The sequence below is a fragment of the Neofelis nebulosa genome, chromosome 12 (genome assembly GCF_028018385.1).
Source record: "Neofelis nebulosa isolate mNeoNeb1 chromosome 12, mNeoNeb1.pri, whole genome shotgun sequence".
Classification (NCBI taxonomy): domain Eukaryota; kingdom Metazoa; phylum Chordata; class Mammalia; order Carnivora; family Felidae; genus Neofelis; species Neofelis nebulosa.
This window is the reverse complement of record NC_080793.1, coordinates 54,949,971-54,969,429: the sequence shown is the minus strand read 5'-3', so window position 1 is coordinate 54,969,429 and position 19,459 is coordinate 54,949,971. Positions and strand designations below refer to the sequence as shown.

The 19,459-nt window shown below is 37.4% G+C and overlaps 1 protein-coding gene across 1 annotated transcript in view; it reads right to left on the bottom strand.

Moving 5' to 3' along the window:
- The window catches only part of ZDHHC21 (zinc finger DHHC-type palmitoyltransferase 21), a 69,959-nt gene that overhangs the window by 7,845 nt on the left and 42,655 nt on the right, over nucleotides 1-19,459 (bottom strand). Inside the window, exons 9-10 of the mRNA XM_058695323.1 lie at nucleotides 13,223-13,339; nucleotides 265-308 (exon numbers count right to left, since the gene is read on the bottom strand). Coding sequence (XP_058551306.1) covers nucleotides 265-308; nucleotides 13,223-13,339 — 161 coding nt within the window. The remainder of the gene's footprint in view (nucleotides 1-264; nucleotides 309-13,222; nucleotides 13,340-19,459) is intronic.

Here is a 19,459-nt window from a genome sequence, read left to right as displayed (position 1 = left end):
ATGTACTTTCGGGACAAATAATTTAACTTACTTTAGTTAGACAAGGAACAAGAACGACCAGTACTTATTTTGTTGGGAAACTCTCATGGCTTGAAGACCCCTACTGTAAGACTGGATTATGCTTGTCTAGCTCAGGCCTTAGACAAGGCACCAAGAAAAAGCCATCATTATGTTATCTTTCCATCACATGCACACATTTTTCAAATGTGGCCAGCTGTTTCCATTTTTAAATAAGAGCACTACAGATTTCATTTTTATACTTACATTTCTTCACAACAGTTTGACATCTTTTCAATAGATGTTGTATCCTATTAAAAATTAAAGAAAAATTATCCTCAGATGTAACAAGGTTATCAAGACTTTATTCTGTATCTACTTTATGATGCTTTTCATCATATTCAGAGACTATTCCGAAGACTTCAACAGTTTACATATGGGTACTAAGAATTTTAAATTAACTGCATACATTGCTGAAATTCCCATGACAAAAACAGAACGAACATTACATTGTGCCAAAAAAATGTATTCAGTTACAAAACCTCACAAAAATTGTAGGAGTCTCACTTTATTAAAATATAACCTATTACATTTGCTTTCTTTGATAATTCTTTTAAAAGTCTACGATCTATTTTTAATTCAACTGCCAGGGAATATGCACTACAAAATAAATACCAAAGTGACAAATGAAAGGCACTTAATAAACAGAAGGCTGCCAAGAGCCAGAGTGCTACTGGGTCTGGATTTCTATAAACAAACACAAATTCAACAAGGCAATCTATGCATTTGCCATATTACAGCATCTATTACCTTGAAAGGTAAAGTGAAACTGTTTCTTCTTTTTTTCAACAGGAAAACCAGTATCTTCCTAATAATACAATTTCTCATTCTATGTTTTCCATAAAGCTCTAATATTACAAATATGTATTACATATTATCTAATATTACAAATACGTAAGCAAAGGAAGTCAACAAAGAGAAGACGGCTTCTAGACATGCTGGTTCCATTCATATATACAGAAATCCTATCACTAGACTGAGAAACTGCGATAAATAATAGCCAAATGCTCAGAACACAAATTACACGATCTTCTTTCAAATATAATGTTTCAGACACATTTCAAAGTAGTACAAAAGGAAATATGTTCTTTTAAATATGCAAAAGAGTTAGCGAACTTTCCCTCTTATCCTCTGATAGCTTGCTCACATATGGCAGGTGAACTGGACTGTTATTAAGCAGCACTATGCATGCACAATCTGGGACGGCAACTCCAATTCCAGGAACATCTAGTTGTAGAACTCTCTCCCAACGATACTGGTAAAAAAACACTTTGACTTTAAAAATCTCTTTGTAGAAGTTACATCAACATCTCACAATATTAAGTCCTTAACGTATGAACCGTTGAAGAACTACGGTTGGCCCACATACGAGAAAGTGAATCTATTTTTTTTTAGATGACAGAGTAACCAATAGCAGTGTTCCGTTTCCATATTTCCCAGGAATTTGTGACAAGATGGTAGATTAGCCACATATTCCATATTCATCAGTTTTCCTATCATGCTTTGAAATTCATGGTATCCAATGACAAGCCTATTTATAACTAACTTTTCTCAGTTCTGTTGCATAATTTCCTCAAAATAATGTTTTACTTTGTGACAACACAGTCTGCAAATATATGAGAACCTTGATCACGGGCTTAGAGGAAGGCTGGGCCTCCACTTCCACATCTGTAGAGAACGTGAAGGCGGTCATTCTAACGGTTTCCTGGCACGGACGGGTGACGGGATGCCCCAAAAGACTGAAGGCAACTTGTGCAAAAATGCAAAGGAAACGACCGGACAGAAATCTGTCAGGGTTCTTAGGACAGGTAAATAAACGGATGCAAAGGGATAATACTTAAAAACCATTTCGAGAGAGGGAAGGCAATTACAAAGTCAGACTACCATAGCTAGTATTGTATGAAATTTTTTACTATGCATAAATTTACAATTTGATTAAGACTCTGAGGAACTTATTTGTGGCGATAAAAGATTCATCTTCAAAGATTCTGGATTTAGACTTCATGTGGGAAAAGCTTTTATTTGCAAGTGCTTTTGACACCTTCCCAGAAACTGGTTCAAGTAATAAGTAGAATACTACCTCTTAAGTGATCATAAACAGACGGTCATTCTATCCACGAATGTGACGTTTGCCGTGACTTTTCCAACAGGATTTGTGAGGCTAGACAAAGAAGGCCACTCTTTTCCCTCTAGAAATAGCAAATGCATAACTCTCTGAAACCCAGCTATCGAGCTATTTTCTTACGGTTGTAAGAAAAATGTGCAATTTGCACTTGAACAGCCAAACAGGTCACAAACATGTCACGGGCACTTCTAGAGCGTACTCAGAACAACACAAGTTATCACACCATCACATTCGTAAACACAGCAGGAACTGCAAACTTAGAGGAGCAGAGAGGTTACTACCGGCAGGAACACTGAAGCCGTAAGTTATTTCCAAAAGTGCCAAATGAGGTTTGATATAGCTTTTAGGTTTATTTTTGAGAGCGAGCAGGCGTGCACGAGTGGGGGAGGGGCAGAGAGAGAGAACCCTAAGCAGGCTCCACGCTCTGAGTGCATTTCGAGCGGGGCAAAACCTCAGCAACAGTGAGATCATGGCCTGAGCTGAAAGCAAGAGTCGGACACTTAACTGACAGCGATCCAGATGCCCCTAATATACTTTTTGTTTTATGAAGCTGGGAAATAAAACCAACGTTTTTAGTGCATTTAAAATAGATTTTGGTGCAGACAGTTTAATTCAATATAAAAGATTCAATACCTTTAGTGACCATCAGGAAATGACCAATAAGAAAATCGCCAATGACCCGTAAGATAATCTTCAAGGAGTATAATTTATAAATTCTTAGTGCTTTATAAAACTAGCTAGCTATCCAGAAAAATTCATTCTTCAAGGAATGATAAGACACAAGTTTTTATAGTAGGTCATCTTCAATCAGGATATCTTATCTTCAGAAAAATATTTATGTCACATTGATGGTCTAATGATCACAATATCTAAGACTCGGGGCGCCTGGGTGGCTCAGTCGGTTAAGCGGCCGACTTCGGCTCAGGTCATGATCTTGCGGTCCGTGAGTTCGAGCCCCGCGTCGGGCTCTGTGCTGACAGCTCAGAGCCTGGAGCCTGTTTCGGATTCTGTGTCTCCCTCTCTCTGACCCTCCCCCATTCATGCTTTGTCTCTCTCTGTCTCAAAAATAATAAATAAACATTAAAAAAAAAATTTAAAAAAAAAATCTAAGACTTCCAACAGTCTGCATAACTAAGAGACATATGAGAATGCTTTCCTATATTTAAAAACTGAAAGTTTATTTTCTAAAAAGGAATAAATTAGGAACAGCAGGACTTCTATGGACCTTACCTATTTCATCAACCGATCCTTTATCTTCTCCTGCTGGCTGATGTTACCCTAACGATCAGGTTCAGTCTAAGATACTAGTAAGATTATATCTGGAATAGGGCGGGGGGGGGGGGGGGGTTCCTAACAGAAAGGGATAGGAAAGTATTCACTGTCTGTTGGAAAAATTAGTAGTAAGAGTGGAGGACAAAGAGCAAGAATTTATCACCAGACAACTAGCCCTCTCGGAACACACAGCTTGACGATCCAATCCATTCAACTGACTCATCCTGCTTTGGGTTCATTTTCACCAAGCAACGCTGCCACGTATGTTGTTGTGCAGGACAAGGAATATGCCGAAAGTCCTCTGGCACGCCTGACAATTCCACATGAGGGAACAAACAATCTGGTTTATACGACCAATGCTTTTGAGTCTGGAAGGCACAGTCGCGATCTCTGGGCCTAACTCTGGAAACATTTCCAAAATGGAGTTTCTAGACCTGCCGAACTGCCAACTCGATGAAAGTTAAGAGCATTCTATCACAAAGACATGAAGACAGCTCAGTGTAACCTCGATGATCACCTGAACACTTCAATCTTCCTTTGGTCTGTTGCACATACCTAATTCAATGACTGTTGACTGAATCTGGACTTAAAAACCACTCAGGAACTTTCTTCACAACGAGAGATTATATACCTGTTTTATCTATTACTACTACTACTAATTCTAAGACAGACTTTGGCTTGACTTCCTAGCACCTCTCATCAATGAACGGACAGGAGCTCAGTTAACTTCACGTCTTTCACAGCACCTAGCAGCATACGTGGTTCCAAGTGGGTACCCGATGTATGTTTCCAGCACTAAACTAACTGAACATGGACAGAAACAGCGTGATTCCTTAGTTTTTTCCTTTGGAATTCAAAGAACATTTCCCGTGAATCATAGCTCTCTCTCCTCCTGTGAAGCCAGAACTCACTATATTCTTCATTTGAAATAACTGGTACTTTAAGCATTTATCCACCAAGAGAGGACCAGCTATATCTCTCATTAGAGATCTGAAGTTCACAGAAACATTTAATCAATCACGGAACCAAAGGAGAAGGTGATAGATCTTACATGTGTAGTCACTGAAAATTTCTTTCCAATAGGATTCCTGTACTTCTCTTCATCAAGCTACTTTCTGGCTGTATAAAACCTTAGGAAAGTGACTAAAATTCAGTATCGTAATTTTCAAATAATAATTCCTTATTCATAGATTTTTGTAGGGATTAAATGAGTCAGTATATGTTAGAACCCTTAACTCCTCAATAAACAGCAGTCCTACCTTTTACTGATGTTGCCTACTATGCTGTTTTTGAGAGGGCTTAGAGATATAATCTCAATTACATCAGAATATAACTTAAAAAAACATGTTTAAGTAAAAAAAAGTGGGTTTTATAACAAACAATAAAATGACTGGGCCTATTTTACACAGATAAAATCCAATGTCCACAAGGGGCTTACAATCCAGCTGAGAAAATAAGTACTATGTAACATACACCACGACTCATTTACTCATCTATCCATTTATCAAAAATCTACTAAGGACCTATTACAACACGGTCCTTAGCATCAAGGAGCTTGACAGTCTAGTGAAAGTGGTCAAGTATACAGGATAACTATACAAGAAAATACAGAGAATGCCAGAGAGAACGGTTATATGCAATAACATACTATATAAGTAAGCTCTATAACTGAATATTTGAAACAGCTGGAAACTATGTTTGCAATCAACACTCCCTGTCAACTACTCTTACATTTTTAATACAAAATTATACTTTCAAAAAGATTTTTGGTTACCAGCATAATAAGTAAGATGGGCTAATGGTAATGGGCCTCTCTGGCTGAGATTTAGGGAGTAACTAACGTATTGACAGAATGTGACAGAAGCATATGAATCATTGTGGAAAAGATCTACAAATTAACCGTAAATACAGGATTCAGTGTTTTCTCCAATTCTACAGTAATGTTTTAAATCAGATTTTAAAAAATGCATGTAGATTCAGAACATGAGAAAATAAAGTGAACGTGGAAAATTGCAAGTAAAATGAAAACTCATAAATGTTAACTTTTTCACCAAAAAAAAAAAAAAAAAAAAAGCATTGAGTTAACCACTCAAGCAATTAGTAATGCTTTGAGAAAATTAAAATGCAGTATTCCTATGGAAGAAATTCTAGAAATAGATTTAAATAGTTTTAATTACTTTTAACATTATCAGATATACAGGGAAGTTATGACACTGAGCAGACAGATGATGCAATATATATACATTTTTCACACAGGAACATATTATGCTAAAGAGCAATATAATTCCACACATAATAATTTTGATGCTAGCAGGCATTTTTTAAAAGAATGCTTTTTATATACCATGCAATGTGACTTAGTATGTATTTAAACTAATTCTTTGGCACAGGGGAACCCAGGTTCTAGAGTTTTCTATGTATTCCAGTTCAAAGAAATAATACTTAGCCAATATTAGTATGTAATATTAAAAAGCATAAAAGAAATGACATTTTAAATTGTAATGACTTTTCTAGGTTTTTAAAGCTACTGAGAAGATAGGTCATATAATATTACAAGTAGAGGTATTCTATTAAATACACTTTTTTTTTATTAAACAAAAAATATAATTCAGAAAGGAAAACAAAATGCTATACAGAGCGTCCTTTGTAGAAATGTAAGTGAGTTGGGTTCTGCATAATTAGCAATAATTTCCATATTTGCAATGCTGATTTAGAGCTGAGTAAACCAAACATAATTTGTACACAGATTGTACTGAATGCCGCTAATTCACCACACTGATTCAGTGGGATACTTGGCAAAATTTAATTATAAGGATTAATAATCTCAGGACACATTTCTGGATACATAGTAAAAGGCAGGTAAGCCCACTAATTGTCTGATTAAGGAGAATGCTATTTAATAGATAATCGCATTTAAACTAATTTAACATTTTGAACATAAGATACTTTTCACTGCATAAGATAACCCAGTTAAACTGAAATCACCCTGCGTTTGTGATTCTTTCTGTATTTATTTAAAGAACCATGGGTCAGTATTTGGGGTGGGGGGGGGGTGGGCATGGGGGAGCATTTTCCCTCTTAATTTGAAAAGCTTTCCTTTAAGCTAGCTCTAGTAATTCAAGTAGAGTCCCACAAGAGTACCTACGAACAAATGCAAGAGCTCACTTTTTCTTCTTTGAGAGTTTAAAAGCTCAAAACCACGGCTAAATACATCTTCCCCGCCCTACCCTCAACCTCACCGCAACTGAGAAAAGCACTATGCTCCAGAGACGCCATCAAAAGCTTAAGCTATTATATACACTCCACGGTGCCCAGAAAACAAAAATGCTTGTATACAAAATGTAGATAAACTGTCAGAGCAGTGTCACGGTATACAATAGCTCACTGTCAGAACCTCACCAGAAGGCGCTGTACCAGCTGTTCTAGCGTTTCTTGATGAACTCTCTCCAAGCCCGGTGACTGAAAACATGACTGACACAATCACCCAGCACTGGTAGGATTGGTGCTCATCAGAACGGACATTATTCTTGGCTGTGTGCGAACTACTGCTCAATAAGAAATTCTGACAACATCAATTACATTAATAACAACATCACTATCCATTTCATTCGGAAACAGAAACAGAAAAAGGCTAACCAGGCTAAGTAAGGAATAATTAGAATAATCTGTTACCTAAATAAAGAACGCTTCAAAGCAGACTGCTTTGAAAACGGTTTAATTTCAATATTGATTTTACTAAAAATTTACCAACTTATAAACATATGCCTACAGTTAAATCTAAAAATAATCAAAGGTAATCCCTTAAAATTGGGTTTAAGATTAGTCTATTCCACAGAAACATCTGGGTTGTGTTGAGATCTTTTAACCTTGGAAATGAGATTAGAAACCCACTGTTTTTAAATTTAATTTCTCGTTATTTTATCTGGGTCACAGATAATCTGCTCTTGCTAAATCTAACATGACATCAGATTATCATTACTGTGATTATCCTGTTACCTTCTACTGTCAATAAGAAGACAGGATTTTCCCTCTTACATGGAGAGAAATGATGTATTTATTCCAAGTAAGAGCAAATAATGGGAAAAAAATTACTGAAAACTGAGGTACCGCTTCCTGAAAATCTCAACCTAAACCTCAAAAAGATAGCATATGTCTTGTGTATTTGTTATCCAACAGGCCTACATTCAAGCTACGTAATGACAGTTCATATGACGAAATAATACTCCTACCAGTGTTTTCCCAAAATGCCTCTTGGTCTCTGGGGTGCAGGAATAGGGGAAGGAGGAAGACTTTAGCGGAAGGATTAAATTTACTGTAACTTCTCCTCCTCCTCCTCTTCTTTCTTATACTACTTGACAAATTCATCACCTTCTTTCACATTGTGAGAGATGCACGGATTCAAATTACGACAAAAACACCCAGGTGTGACATATCCTGTGGGTAGTCTCAAATTTTTCATAAGATGAAAACAGCAAGCATATTGTATTTTAAAAAGTAAGCATGATCTCTGTATGTTAACTTTAATTAAAATATTAGATTCTACTTTATTTAAATACTAATTATTCATTAGATTTAAAATGAATACTGAGGTTAAATGACCTTAAATAATGAAGCCTTAAAGAGCCTTAAATCAATGTGAGGAGGAGTGCATTCTGGAAACCTTAAAAAAAAAAAAAAATGTTTTTCATCCAAAAACAGTGATGCTAGAAGTTCACTATGAAAGCCCAGGTAAACGGAGTTAAAATTTACTGTAATTGTTTAAAGTACTGGGATTCAAGAGGAAGTACAGTGAGTGGTGAGTAAAGACTAGACTAGCAAATACAGTGTATTCTCTTAACGCTGCATTCTTTTTTGAATGTTTCACAAATGTTGAACTTCTACAGACATCAGAACTGTCCAGTACAGAGTATTCTGAGAGGGTACTATACATATACAGAAAGAAATGAAACTTTTGGAGAAAGCATTATGTATATAAAAAAAAAACAAAACTGTGGTTTCTACTTAGTTTTAGAAATATCACATCAGAACCAACCTCTCTAAAGACAATGTTGTTCAGTATTATAGCAAAAGAAAAAAATCATACAATTTGAAAAACATTAACATGTCGGCAATACAGAATAGAGTCAGAAAAATTTGATATTACACATCCTTCAAACACCAACAAATTCAGTAAATAACTTTATGGCCAACTCAGAAGTGAACGCTAAAATTTTAAAGTAGGGATTCTTAAAAGATTTTGAAGGCTTTGCTGCCAAACCCTCCCCTCTGAAGCTTCTGGGGCTGCTAGGTAAGAAAGAAATTGCTGCCCTCGGCTATAAACCCCTGATGGCCCTCATAAGTAGCTTGTACTCTTAGCAGCAATGTCCCAAATGTCCATTTTCAGTCATTCATCATAAGAAATTGGAAAAATCTGAGAATTCTCCTTCCAGGGGATAAAAATATACACCAGTGATTTCGGTAAATCCAAAAGTGAAAATTCAAACAATGCACGTACAATCTGGCAATTCTGACGTGACTGATGAACAGACTATAAAGTAATTGGGAATTAATATAAAAGTAGAGAAAAAAGAATTTAGGCAAAGACCTACTTTCATCCTCACCACTGTTATTAATACCATGTTATTTATCATCATCATTAGAAAAATCACAAGAGGTATTAGAAAATATTTCAAGCTGAATAATAGTAAAAATATGTTTAAACAGACATTACACGATCCATGAACAACCAATAAGCACAGGAAGAAGTGTTCAATATCATCAGTCATCAGGGAAATATAAATGAACACAAGATGCTATTAAAACCTACCAGAATGGCTGCAGTTAAAGACTGATGACAACAAATGTTGACAAGGATGTGGAACAACCAGAATTCTCATATATTGTTGGGGAGAGGGCAACTGGTACTTGGGGAAAAGATCTGGCCGTTGCTTATGAAATAAAAGGTAAGCCTCTCCTAAGTGACAAAGCCGTTCTTCTCCCAGACACTGACCCAAGAAAATGAAATAGGTTTCCACAAAAAGACTTGAGCAAAAATATTCAGAGCTTTATTCGTAACTGCCACAATCTAGAAGCAAGCCAGCCCTCTTTCAATAGAATAGACAGACAACTCGTGGCCTAGTCATACAGTGGAATACTACTCAGCAACAAAAAGGAATTACCAACACATGCAACAGTATGGATGAAAACAGTATTATTTTGAGCACAAGAAGATCTACATAAATGGATACATATGAAATTCTCCAACCAGTACTAATCTATGGTGGGGAACAAAATAACATCAGTGGTGCCTCTGGGGACTTACTGATGTGAGGCAGGAGGGAACTCCTGTGAGGTGATGGTAATATTCTGTGTTGTGAAAAGGCTTTGGGTTGCGCTGTGCGCCTCTGTCAGTGCTCATCCAATAGTAACACTTACTGTATGCCTCTCACTGTATGGAAATTTGGCCTCATAGGAAAAACATGTAAACAAGCATTGAGCTCTAGTGGATGATTTGCATGGTGAACAATTTGATGCCTGTGATTTATTCGGATATGTATTAAAACATATAACAGATTGACAGATGGTATGAAATGAGGTAAAGTATTCTAACATGTTAATTGTGGTTGGGTATTCACTGTAAAATTCCTTAGAAGTTCCCGTGTGTTTAAAAATGTTTCCTATAGGGGCGCCTGGGTGGCTCAGTCGGTTAAGCGTCCGACTTCAGCTCAGGTCACGATCTCACGGTCCGTGAGTTCGAGCCCCGCATCGGGCTCTGGGCTGATGGCTCGGAGCCTGGAGCCTGCTTCCGATTCTGTGTCTCCCTCTCTCTCTGCCCCTCCCCCGTTCATGCTCTGTCTCTCTCTGTCTCAAAAATAAATAAATGTTAAAAAAAAAAAAATTAAAAATGTTTCCTATAAAACCCAGGGAAAAAAGGTTACTATGAGTACCTTATAAAATACGCAAACACAGGTTATACAGTAAATGTTTTCCTTCCATATCTGACTGCATCCTTCCCGTTCAGAGGCCACTACCAGAACTGCTATCTAATGTGCCTTTCCAAAGGAGTCTGAATACAGCCAGTAGGACAGACAGAGAGAGACAGCGATCTCCTGCACTATTTCTTTTTTTTGAAAGTTAACTTTTTTATTAACCTTTCTTAGCGATCAGTGAGAAAAGGACACCTTAAGAAAACAAAGGACATCAACAAACCATATACAAAATGAATAAAATTAACATTTAACTTATGCTAGAAATAGGCTTTTTTTGGAAAAGAGCTATATTGACATATAATTCACACACTATACAGCTGACCCATTTAAAGTGTACATTTCAACTTTTTTTATTTTTTTAGCATGTTCATAGAGTCACGCAGCCATCACCACAATCAATTTTAGAACATGTTCATCATCCCGTACAAGAAACCCTGAACCGTTTAGCTATCATCTCCAGCCCCGCTAGCTCTCCACCCCCAGGTAACCACTAATCTCCTTTCATCTCTACGGACTTGCTCATTCTGGACAGTTCATATAAATGGAATTATACAAATACATGGCCTTTTGTGACTGGTCTCTTTCACTTCACATAGTGTTTTCAAGGCTCATCCATGTTATATCATGTATCAGCACTTGACTTCTTTGTATGGCTAAATAATATCCACTGTATGGATATACAAAATGTTATTAGCAATAGATACCTGAATTGCTTTTGGTTGGGGCTACTATGAATAATGTTGCTATGAATATTCACCTATAATTTTTTGCATGGACATAGATTTCATTTCTCTTGGGTATATACCTAGGAGTGGAATGATAAGAGAAATGATAACTCTGTGTTTAACTTTTAAAACAACTATCAGACTATTATCTGCACTGTTTCACATCCCCACTAGCAGTGTGTGAGGGTTCTGATTCCTCCACATCCTTACCAACCTTATTTTCTTTAATGTCAACTTATCTATTTTTGAGAAAGAGAGAGAGCACAAGCAGGGGAGGGGCAGAGAGAGAGAGAGAGAGATTGAGAGAAACAGAATCCGAACCAGGCTCCAAGCTGTCAGCACAAAGACCGACGCGGGGCTCAAACCCATGAACCGTGAGACTATGACCTGAGCTGAAGTCGGACGCTTAACGGACTGAACCACTTAGGCACCCCTCCTTTTTTATTATAGCCATCCTAGCGTGTGTGAAGTGGTACCTCGTTATGGTTCTGATTTTAATTTCCCTGATGACTAATGATGTTGAGCATCTTTTCATGTATTTGTTGTCCACTGGATAACTTCTTTGAATAAATCTCCATTCACAACCTTTCACCATGTTTTAATTAGGCTTTTTATTATTTATAGGAGCTCTTTATTCTAGATATAAAACCCCCTTAGCAGATAGAGGATTTATAAATTATTTTCTCCCATTCTATGACCTGCCTTTTCACTTTTTCCATAGTGTCCTTTGAAGCACAAAAGTTTATGGTTTTTTATTTATCCATTTTTTTCTTTGGTTGTCTGCACTTTTGATATCATGTCTAAGATACTATTTCCTCTTCCAAAATTTCCTATGTTTTCTCCTAAGTGTTCTATAATTTTAGATCTTACCATTTAGGTCTATACCCCATTTTGAACTAATATATGTATATGTATACATATATGTATATGTATATGTATATGTATATATATGTATATGAGGTAAGGGTCCAACTTTATGCTTTTGCATGTGTTTATCTAATTATCCCAGCAGCATTTGTTCAAAAGACTTTTCCTTTCCTCACTGAATAGTTTTGGCACCCTTGTTGATAATCAACTGACCACAGATATACAGCTCTGGTCTCTCAATTCTATGTCATTTATCTATATGTGTATCCTCGTGCCAGGACCACAGTTTCTTGATTACTGTTACTTTATAGTAAGTCTTGATACATTTTTTTTACTATACATTTTTTTCACTGAACGTATCTGGTAAACACTTTTCATACACAATACATATGTTATGCATAATGGAGATCTTTTTTAACATACATGTTTATTACACATAGTGTTAAGGAGATCTTTTTAACATACATGTTTATGTACACACATATGAATAAAATAGCTTCTACAAAATAAACATGTAGAGGTTGATCAAAAGGACTATGCATTTTAAAGTATGATACACAATGACAATTTACCTTTCAAAAAGGTTACACGAATTTACATCACCACCAACAATGTATGAGAAAACCTTAACCCACATCTTCTACAATACAGTGTATTACCAAACTTAAATCCTTACTCAATATAATTTTTCTCACTTTTTGAACTTTTCTGCTGTGATAAATCCTATACGGTTAATAAATGCATGCAAAAAAATAAGACTTAATTATTAAAAAAATGTTTCTACCAGCAACTCCATTTTTTGGAATTTACCGTAAATAAATAGTTTGAAGAGGAAAAGAAATGTTCAAAGGAATGTTTGCAATACAGAAAAAAATGATCACACACTAGATGCTGACCAACAGGAAAACTATTCATTAAAATATTGTATATTCACTAAACAGAGTATATCCAACTACTAAAAACAATAAACACGAAGTCTGTAGCCACACAGAAATACGTTAATTTTTTAAAACCAGGATACAAATTGCATATGTCCTCTACAGACTGATTGTAACTACTTTAAAATTACATAGGCATATGGAAATGAAAACATATAAATGACTGTAATTTTCTCCTTTAATTGCTAAACTTTTTGTAGCTTCTTGGAATTAAGTTCATAATTAGGGAATATGTTCATAAATACATTACATTAAAAAATAGATACTTACTGTGATGATGCCAATTAGTTGAGTATAAAAAAGTCCAGTTATTCCAACTAACATAGTAATGCCCATAAAGGCAGCTAGTCTCATTATGGCCAATTCATGCCTAACCACAAAGAGGTCCTATAGGAAGAAGAAAAAAGGAAGCCTTAAAAACAAATTGAAAAGTTATTTATTGTTGCAGTAACAGTCAAGAATTAACAATGAATTAACTTATTATCTTAACAACATTCTCCCCTGAGTTTATTCCACTTTCTATATAAATATTTGAAAATTTCAAAAATAATTGTTTTAACTCATAGTAGCAAGTTGAAAAAAATAGGATTTTTACTACTCTTGTGTCAAAAAACCTCAAACCTAAAGTTGCAAATTAGTCACACTCATTTACTACTTGCAGCAAAAAAACACAAAACCATGTTGTACAATCTTTGGTTATACAAAAGAAAATTTTATTATTATACTGCTAAAAAGCTTGAATGCACAAGCCTGATTCATAGTATTAAAATTCAAGTGACCGGGGCGCCTGGGTGGCTCAGTCGGTTGAGCATCCGACTTCAGCTCAGGTCATGATCTCGCGGTCCGTGAGTTCGAGCCCCGCGTCAGGCTCTGGGCTGATGGCTCAGAGCCTGGAGCCTGCTTCCGATTCTGTGTCTCCCTCTCTCTCTGCCCCTCCCCCATTCACGCTCTGTCTCTCTCTGTCTCAAAAATAAATAAATGTTAAAAAAAAAAAAAAATTTAAATTCAAGTGACCAAGACACCTAGAGGTGATGTCACTTAGGCAAAATAAGGGGAAACACAAGTGATAGGATCATGTGGACCAGCTCTTAAGCCCACTTCATTCATTCATCCATCCATTCACCCGACCCCCACTGCCGAGCAATGCACTGTGTAATAGAAAAGCCAAAATGAGAAAGATATGTCCGTGCCCGGAAGAAGCTGCAGCTTATTTAGAGACAGAACCCAACTTTGCAAAATTCCAAAGCAATGTGATATATGCTATAATGGGGGTGCATGCAGAAGACTACAGAAACACCTTGCAATGTCTAGACAGAAAGGAGAAATGGAAATGCTGTGAGGGACAATGGATTTTCTGGCTCAGGGCATAAAATAAGGGTGAACCCAAGAAAGTGGTGGAAAGACAGGAAAACAAGAAGCATTTCATGTACTCTGATACCAAGCAGACAGACCAGAGGAGTGAAAGGGAGGGAAGGAACAAAGACTTCTAGAAACCTACTGCTGCTGCTAAGCTCTGGTATAATACTGTCACAGTGGATAGAAGCAACAGAAGAATGGAAGGACCCCCAAAACCTATACCCACGTGCTTTTTAAAACCTGATTCAGGTTAAGGCTTAAAGGTATCCTGGTAGCAACATCAAAAACAGGGAGGTCACCGAACACAACGAGCTTGCTTGACACAAAAGAACTGATGCTTTTCTGTGCATCACAGTGACCACCCACCAGACTCAAGCAAAAGTCTGATTCCACACCCAAACCATTTAACTCATTAGCCTGGAGAAACTTAAATTCACCAAGACATTTTAGGTGCCGTGTAGCAGTCACATGTTAGGCAGTCATTTCAAAAGCACGGTGAAAAAAGCCTCATGTAGAGTCCTTACAAAACAGACAAAGATGAAAAGGTAGAGCTATGCAAGATCTAAAAACGTTAAGTGCAGTGAATTCTGCTATAATGCTGTTTGAAAACACAAATTTGTTCCAACACGGTTGATACATGAAGCAACAACGAGAGCGCAGCAAGAATTCTGGTTTTGCTTATGTGTGATTTCATCTGGGAGGAACCCCTAGATGAGCAGGAAAACTGCACCCAGCTAAATCACGGCATATGGGAACACACAAAATACGCGCGCACACCCGAACACCTACCATCTACCTCAGTTGTTTATGTTACGGGCCACATTCATCCACATCTGGTGTTACAACTTTCCCTCCAACTCCAGATGATTCCCCTTCTGTCAGTACTGATGCCCACCTCCACAACAACATGGCAGGTCCTTAAAAGGGACCTTGCCATGTTCAATATAGTACTTACGTATTTCTTAACTATTTAATGTGTGTGAAACTGTGCTGCTGTTTTTATCAGGCTCGGACCCTTTTGAGTGTCACTGACAAAGTTTCTGGGTGCTGTGCCTCCATTTTCCCATAAGCCTTTTGGTCTCCATTGTATACTTCTGCACAGTAAAGTGAGCTTTTAAAAAATTTCCGCCAACTACAATTGATAAATGTTGGGGATGATGAAACTGAAAGATGTAATTCTAACATTACATTTACTACTCACTTCATTGCACACTTACATTTAAGAGTATCTGTGTGAAACAGTAAGATATTTGGAGAAATTTCTTTTTAGCACTCTTAACATTTTCAAAATACAATAGCATTCTAAGTTTACATACACATAATTAACATCTTCAGTACTAAACCCAGATCGTAGTCATTTAGCACAGTTCTTCAGAACACAACATCTTTACTTAGTTTTTTTTGTTTTTTGGTTTTTTTTTGTTTTGTTTTGTTTTTTTTTTGATGAAGCACTTCTGAGATTTAAAAATTGGCTTAGGAAACTTCATCCAAATCACAAGAGCCCATCTGCTATTCAAGACCTTTAGTACACGGTCAGGGTTATGGCTGAATAGGTCTCCCCCCAAATTCCTATCCTGAAGTCCTAATCCCTAGTGCCTCAGAACAGGACAGTATTTGGAGACAGAGCCTTTAAAGAGGTGACTAAGTTAAAACAAGTCCCTTACACTAGACACTAATCCAATCTGACTGGTGTCCTCATAAGAGGAAATATAGAAACCCGGACACACACTAGGGAACGCCTGAGCACAGAGGAAAGACCATGTGAGGACATAGTGACAAGATGGTCCATCTGCAAGCCAAGGAGAGAGGCCTCCAGAGACCCCAAACTTGCTGACTTCTTGCTCTTCGACTTCTAGCCTCCAGAACTGTGAGAAAATGACATTCTGTGGGGTTTTGTTATGGTAGCCCTAGCAAACTGATATAGTAACTGTGTTTGTTAATTGTTTTCATTTCTCCCTTTTTGTTAAGAAATGTGGCTAGATCCAGAAAACGCCCAAGGTGTAAGTTCAGTTTAGAGAAAGCTAAGAGCACCCTCTCAGGAAAGAGGACATTTGAAACCATACAGAGCTTTCATCTACGCATTCCTTCCCCGTCACATTCTCTCCCTCATCCCTACCCTGAAGGTCAAGTTTACGGACTCACTCTTCATACCATTTGGATACTACCATGTTTTAGTTGTAGAGTGCACATATCTTCTTCTACTCTGAGTCCACCTTTTCACTTTCTTTATGGCGTATTTTGATAACTCCAAGTGCTTCAATTTAGTCCAATTTATCAGTCTTTCCCTTTAGTGCTTTTTATTCCCTGTTTAAGAAGCCTTTCCCGGGGCGCCTGGGTGGCGCAGTCGGTTAAGCGTCCGACTTCAGCCAGGTCATGATCTCACGGTCCGTGAGTTCGAGCCCCGCGTCGGGCTCTGGGCTGACGGCTCGGAGCCTGGAGCCTGTTTCCGATTCTGTGTCTCCCTCTCTCTCTGCCCCTCCCCCGTTCATGCTCTGTCTCTCTGTCCCAAAAATAATAAATAAATAAAAAAAAAAAAAAAAAAAAAAAGAAGCCTTTCCCAACCCCAAGGTCATAATGACATTCTCCTATATTATCATCCAAAGCCTTAAAGCTTTATAGTCTTGCCTTTCACATTTAGGTCGCTAATCACTTGATGTTTATTCTTTTGTGCACAGTGAAATACAGGGGTCTGAATTTACTTTTACTATATGGATATCCAATTGTGCCAGGACGGTTTATTTATTTAAAAAACTCTCCCTACCCTCTTGCACTGTTGGTGGGAATGCAAATTGGTGCAGCCGCTCTGGAAAGCAGTGTGGAGGTTCCTCAGAAAATTAAAAATAGACCTACCCTATGACCTAGCAATAGCACTGCTAGGAATGTATCCAAGGGATACAGGAGTACTGATGCATAAGGGCACTTGTACCCCAATGTTTATAGCAGCACTCTCAACAATAGCCAAATTATGGAAAGAGCCTAAATGTCCATCAACTGATGAATGGATAAAGAAATTGTGGTTTATATACACAATGGAGTACTACGTGGCAATGAGAAAGAACGAAATACGGCCCTTTGTAGCAACGTGGATGGAACTGGAGAGTGTGATGCTAAGTGAAATAAGCCATACAGAGAAAGACAGATACCATATGGTTTCACTCTTATGTGGATCCTGAGAAACGTAACAGAAACCCATGGGGGAGGGGAAGGGAAACAAAAAAAAAGAGGTTAGAGTGGGAGAGAGCCAAAGCATAAGAGACTGTTAAAAACTGAGAACAAACTGAGGGTTGATGGGGGGTGGGAGGGAGGGCAGGGTGGGTGATAGGTATTGAGGAGGGCACCTTTTGGGATGAGCACTGGGTGTTGTATGGAAACCAATTTAAATTAAAAAAAAATTAAAATTAAAATTAAAAAAAAAAAAAAAAACCTCTCCCTTCCTCAGTGATCAGAGGTCAAGTGTCCATACATGCAGGCGTCTGCCGTGGCCTCTCTATTCTGTTCTCTCATTTTGTTTGTCCCTGTACCAGTGCCGCACATTTTAGTTCCCATGGCTATCTAAGTCTCCATACCTAATGGACCAAGTCATCCCTTCTTGTTCTTTTTCAAAAATGTCTCGGTTATTCTAGATAATCTGTATTTCCAGAAAATTTTTTAAATTAGTTTTTCAAGTTACAATACACAATCACACACAGACACACATATATTGTCTCCATTAAGCTTCCTAATTTTCCCCCTAGAGGTCTTGTACTTTTTTGGTCATATTTAATTTGGGAACTTCCAGTTTCTCGATTCTATTATTAATGATTTTGCATTAATTTCATTGTCTAAAGGATTATCTGCATACACATGATTTTTTTTCTAATCTGTTAATGTAACGAAAATACTGACTGGTTTTCTAACGTAAAACTACCTTTCATTTTTAAGATAAACCCAAATTGGGGCGCCTGGGTGGCTCAGTCGGTTAAGCAGCTGACTTCGGCTCAGGTCATGATCTCGCGGTCCGTGAGTTCAAGCCCCGCGTCGGGCTCTGTGCTGACAGCTCAGAGCCTGGAGCCTGTTTCAGATTCTGTGTCTCCCTCTTTCTCTGACCCTCCCCCGTTCATGCTCTGTCTCTCTCGGTCTCAAAAATAAATAAACGTTAAAAAAAAAAAATTAAAAAAAAAAAAAAAAGATAAACCCAAATTGATCAGGCTTGTTACACAGAATCAGATTCAGTTTGCTAATATTTTGTGTAGAAGTTGTTCACCTATGGTCATAATCAGACTAGCCTATTATTTTCTTTCTTTATTGTCCTTGCTACGTTCTGTATTCAACATATGTTACCCACATAAAATGAGTTGGGGAGACTTTCCTCTTTTAACAGAGTTGGTGTAAGACTGGAATTATTGTTTCCCTTCATATTTGACAGAGCTGGAACTCACTGGTTAATCTGTGAATATTCTTTGCAAAATTTTTAACTACTCACTCATGGTTATAGAACTCCCCCTGTTTCCCATTTCTTCTCAAACCAATTTTCTTCTTAGAGCTATACTATGCTTATAATCAGGAAACTCAGTACTGTTAAAGGTGTCAACTATCCAAACCGATGTATAAAATTAATACGATCCCAATAAAAATCCCCACCAGCAGAGCACATAGTCTACTGGTGGCAGCTTTTTAAAAATTTTGTTTTGATCTGTACAAATTACTCAGTAAGCTGTTTCTAAATTTCACAGGAACAAACAAAACACAACGAATCCCATACCACTCCTATATAGAAAGAAAAAGGTGGGAGGGTTTGGTTGACTGCATACATTCTCAATATAGGTCATATTGCCCCCAAGGAGGGAGAAAATTCGTTCTTGCAGGGGGGAGGATAGCCTTATTTCAATAGTTTTGTGGCCATACACAAATCTATCCTACCTGACAAAATCTTATTCCTTAGTATGTGATTTCATAGAGGGAAGTGGAGAAAATGTCATAAAAGGCTCCTGAGGGAGCAAAAGTAATGAAAAAAGAGGAGTCATCACTGGATAACAAGATTTGTTATAAAACTATAGTTATGACAGCGGTACAATCACAAGGACAAATACACCGATGGACTAGAAAAGAACCAGAAACAGACACACACACACACACACACACACACACACACAGAGCTTGGTTTATGAAAAA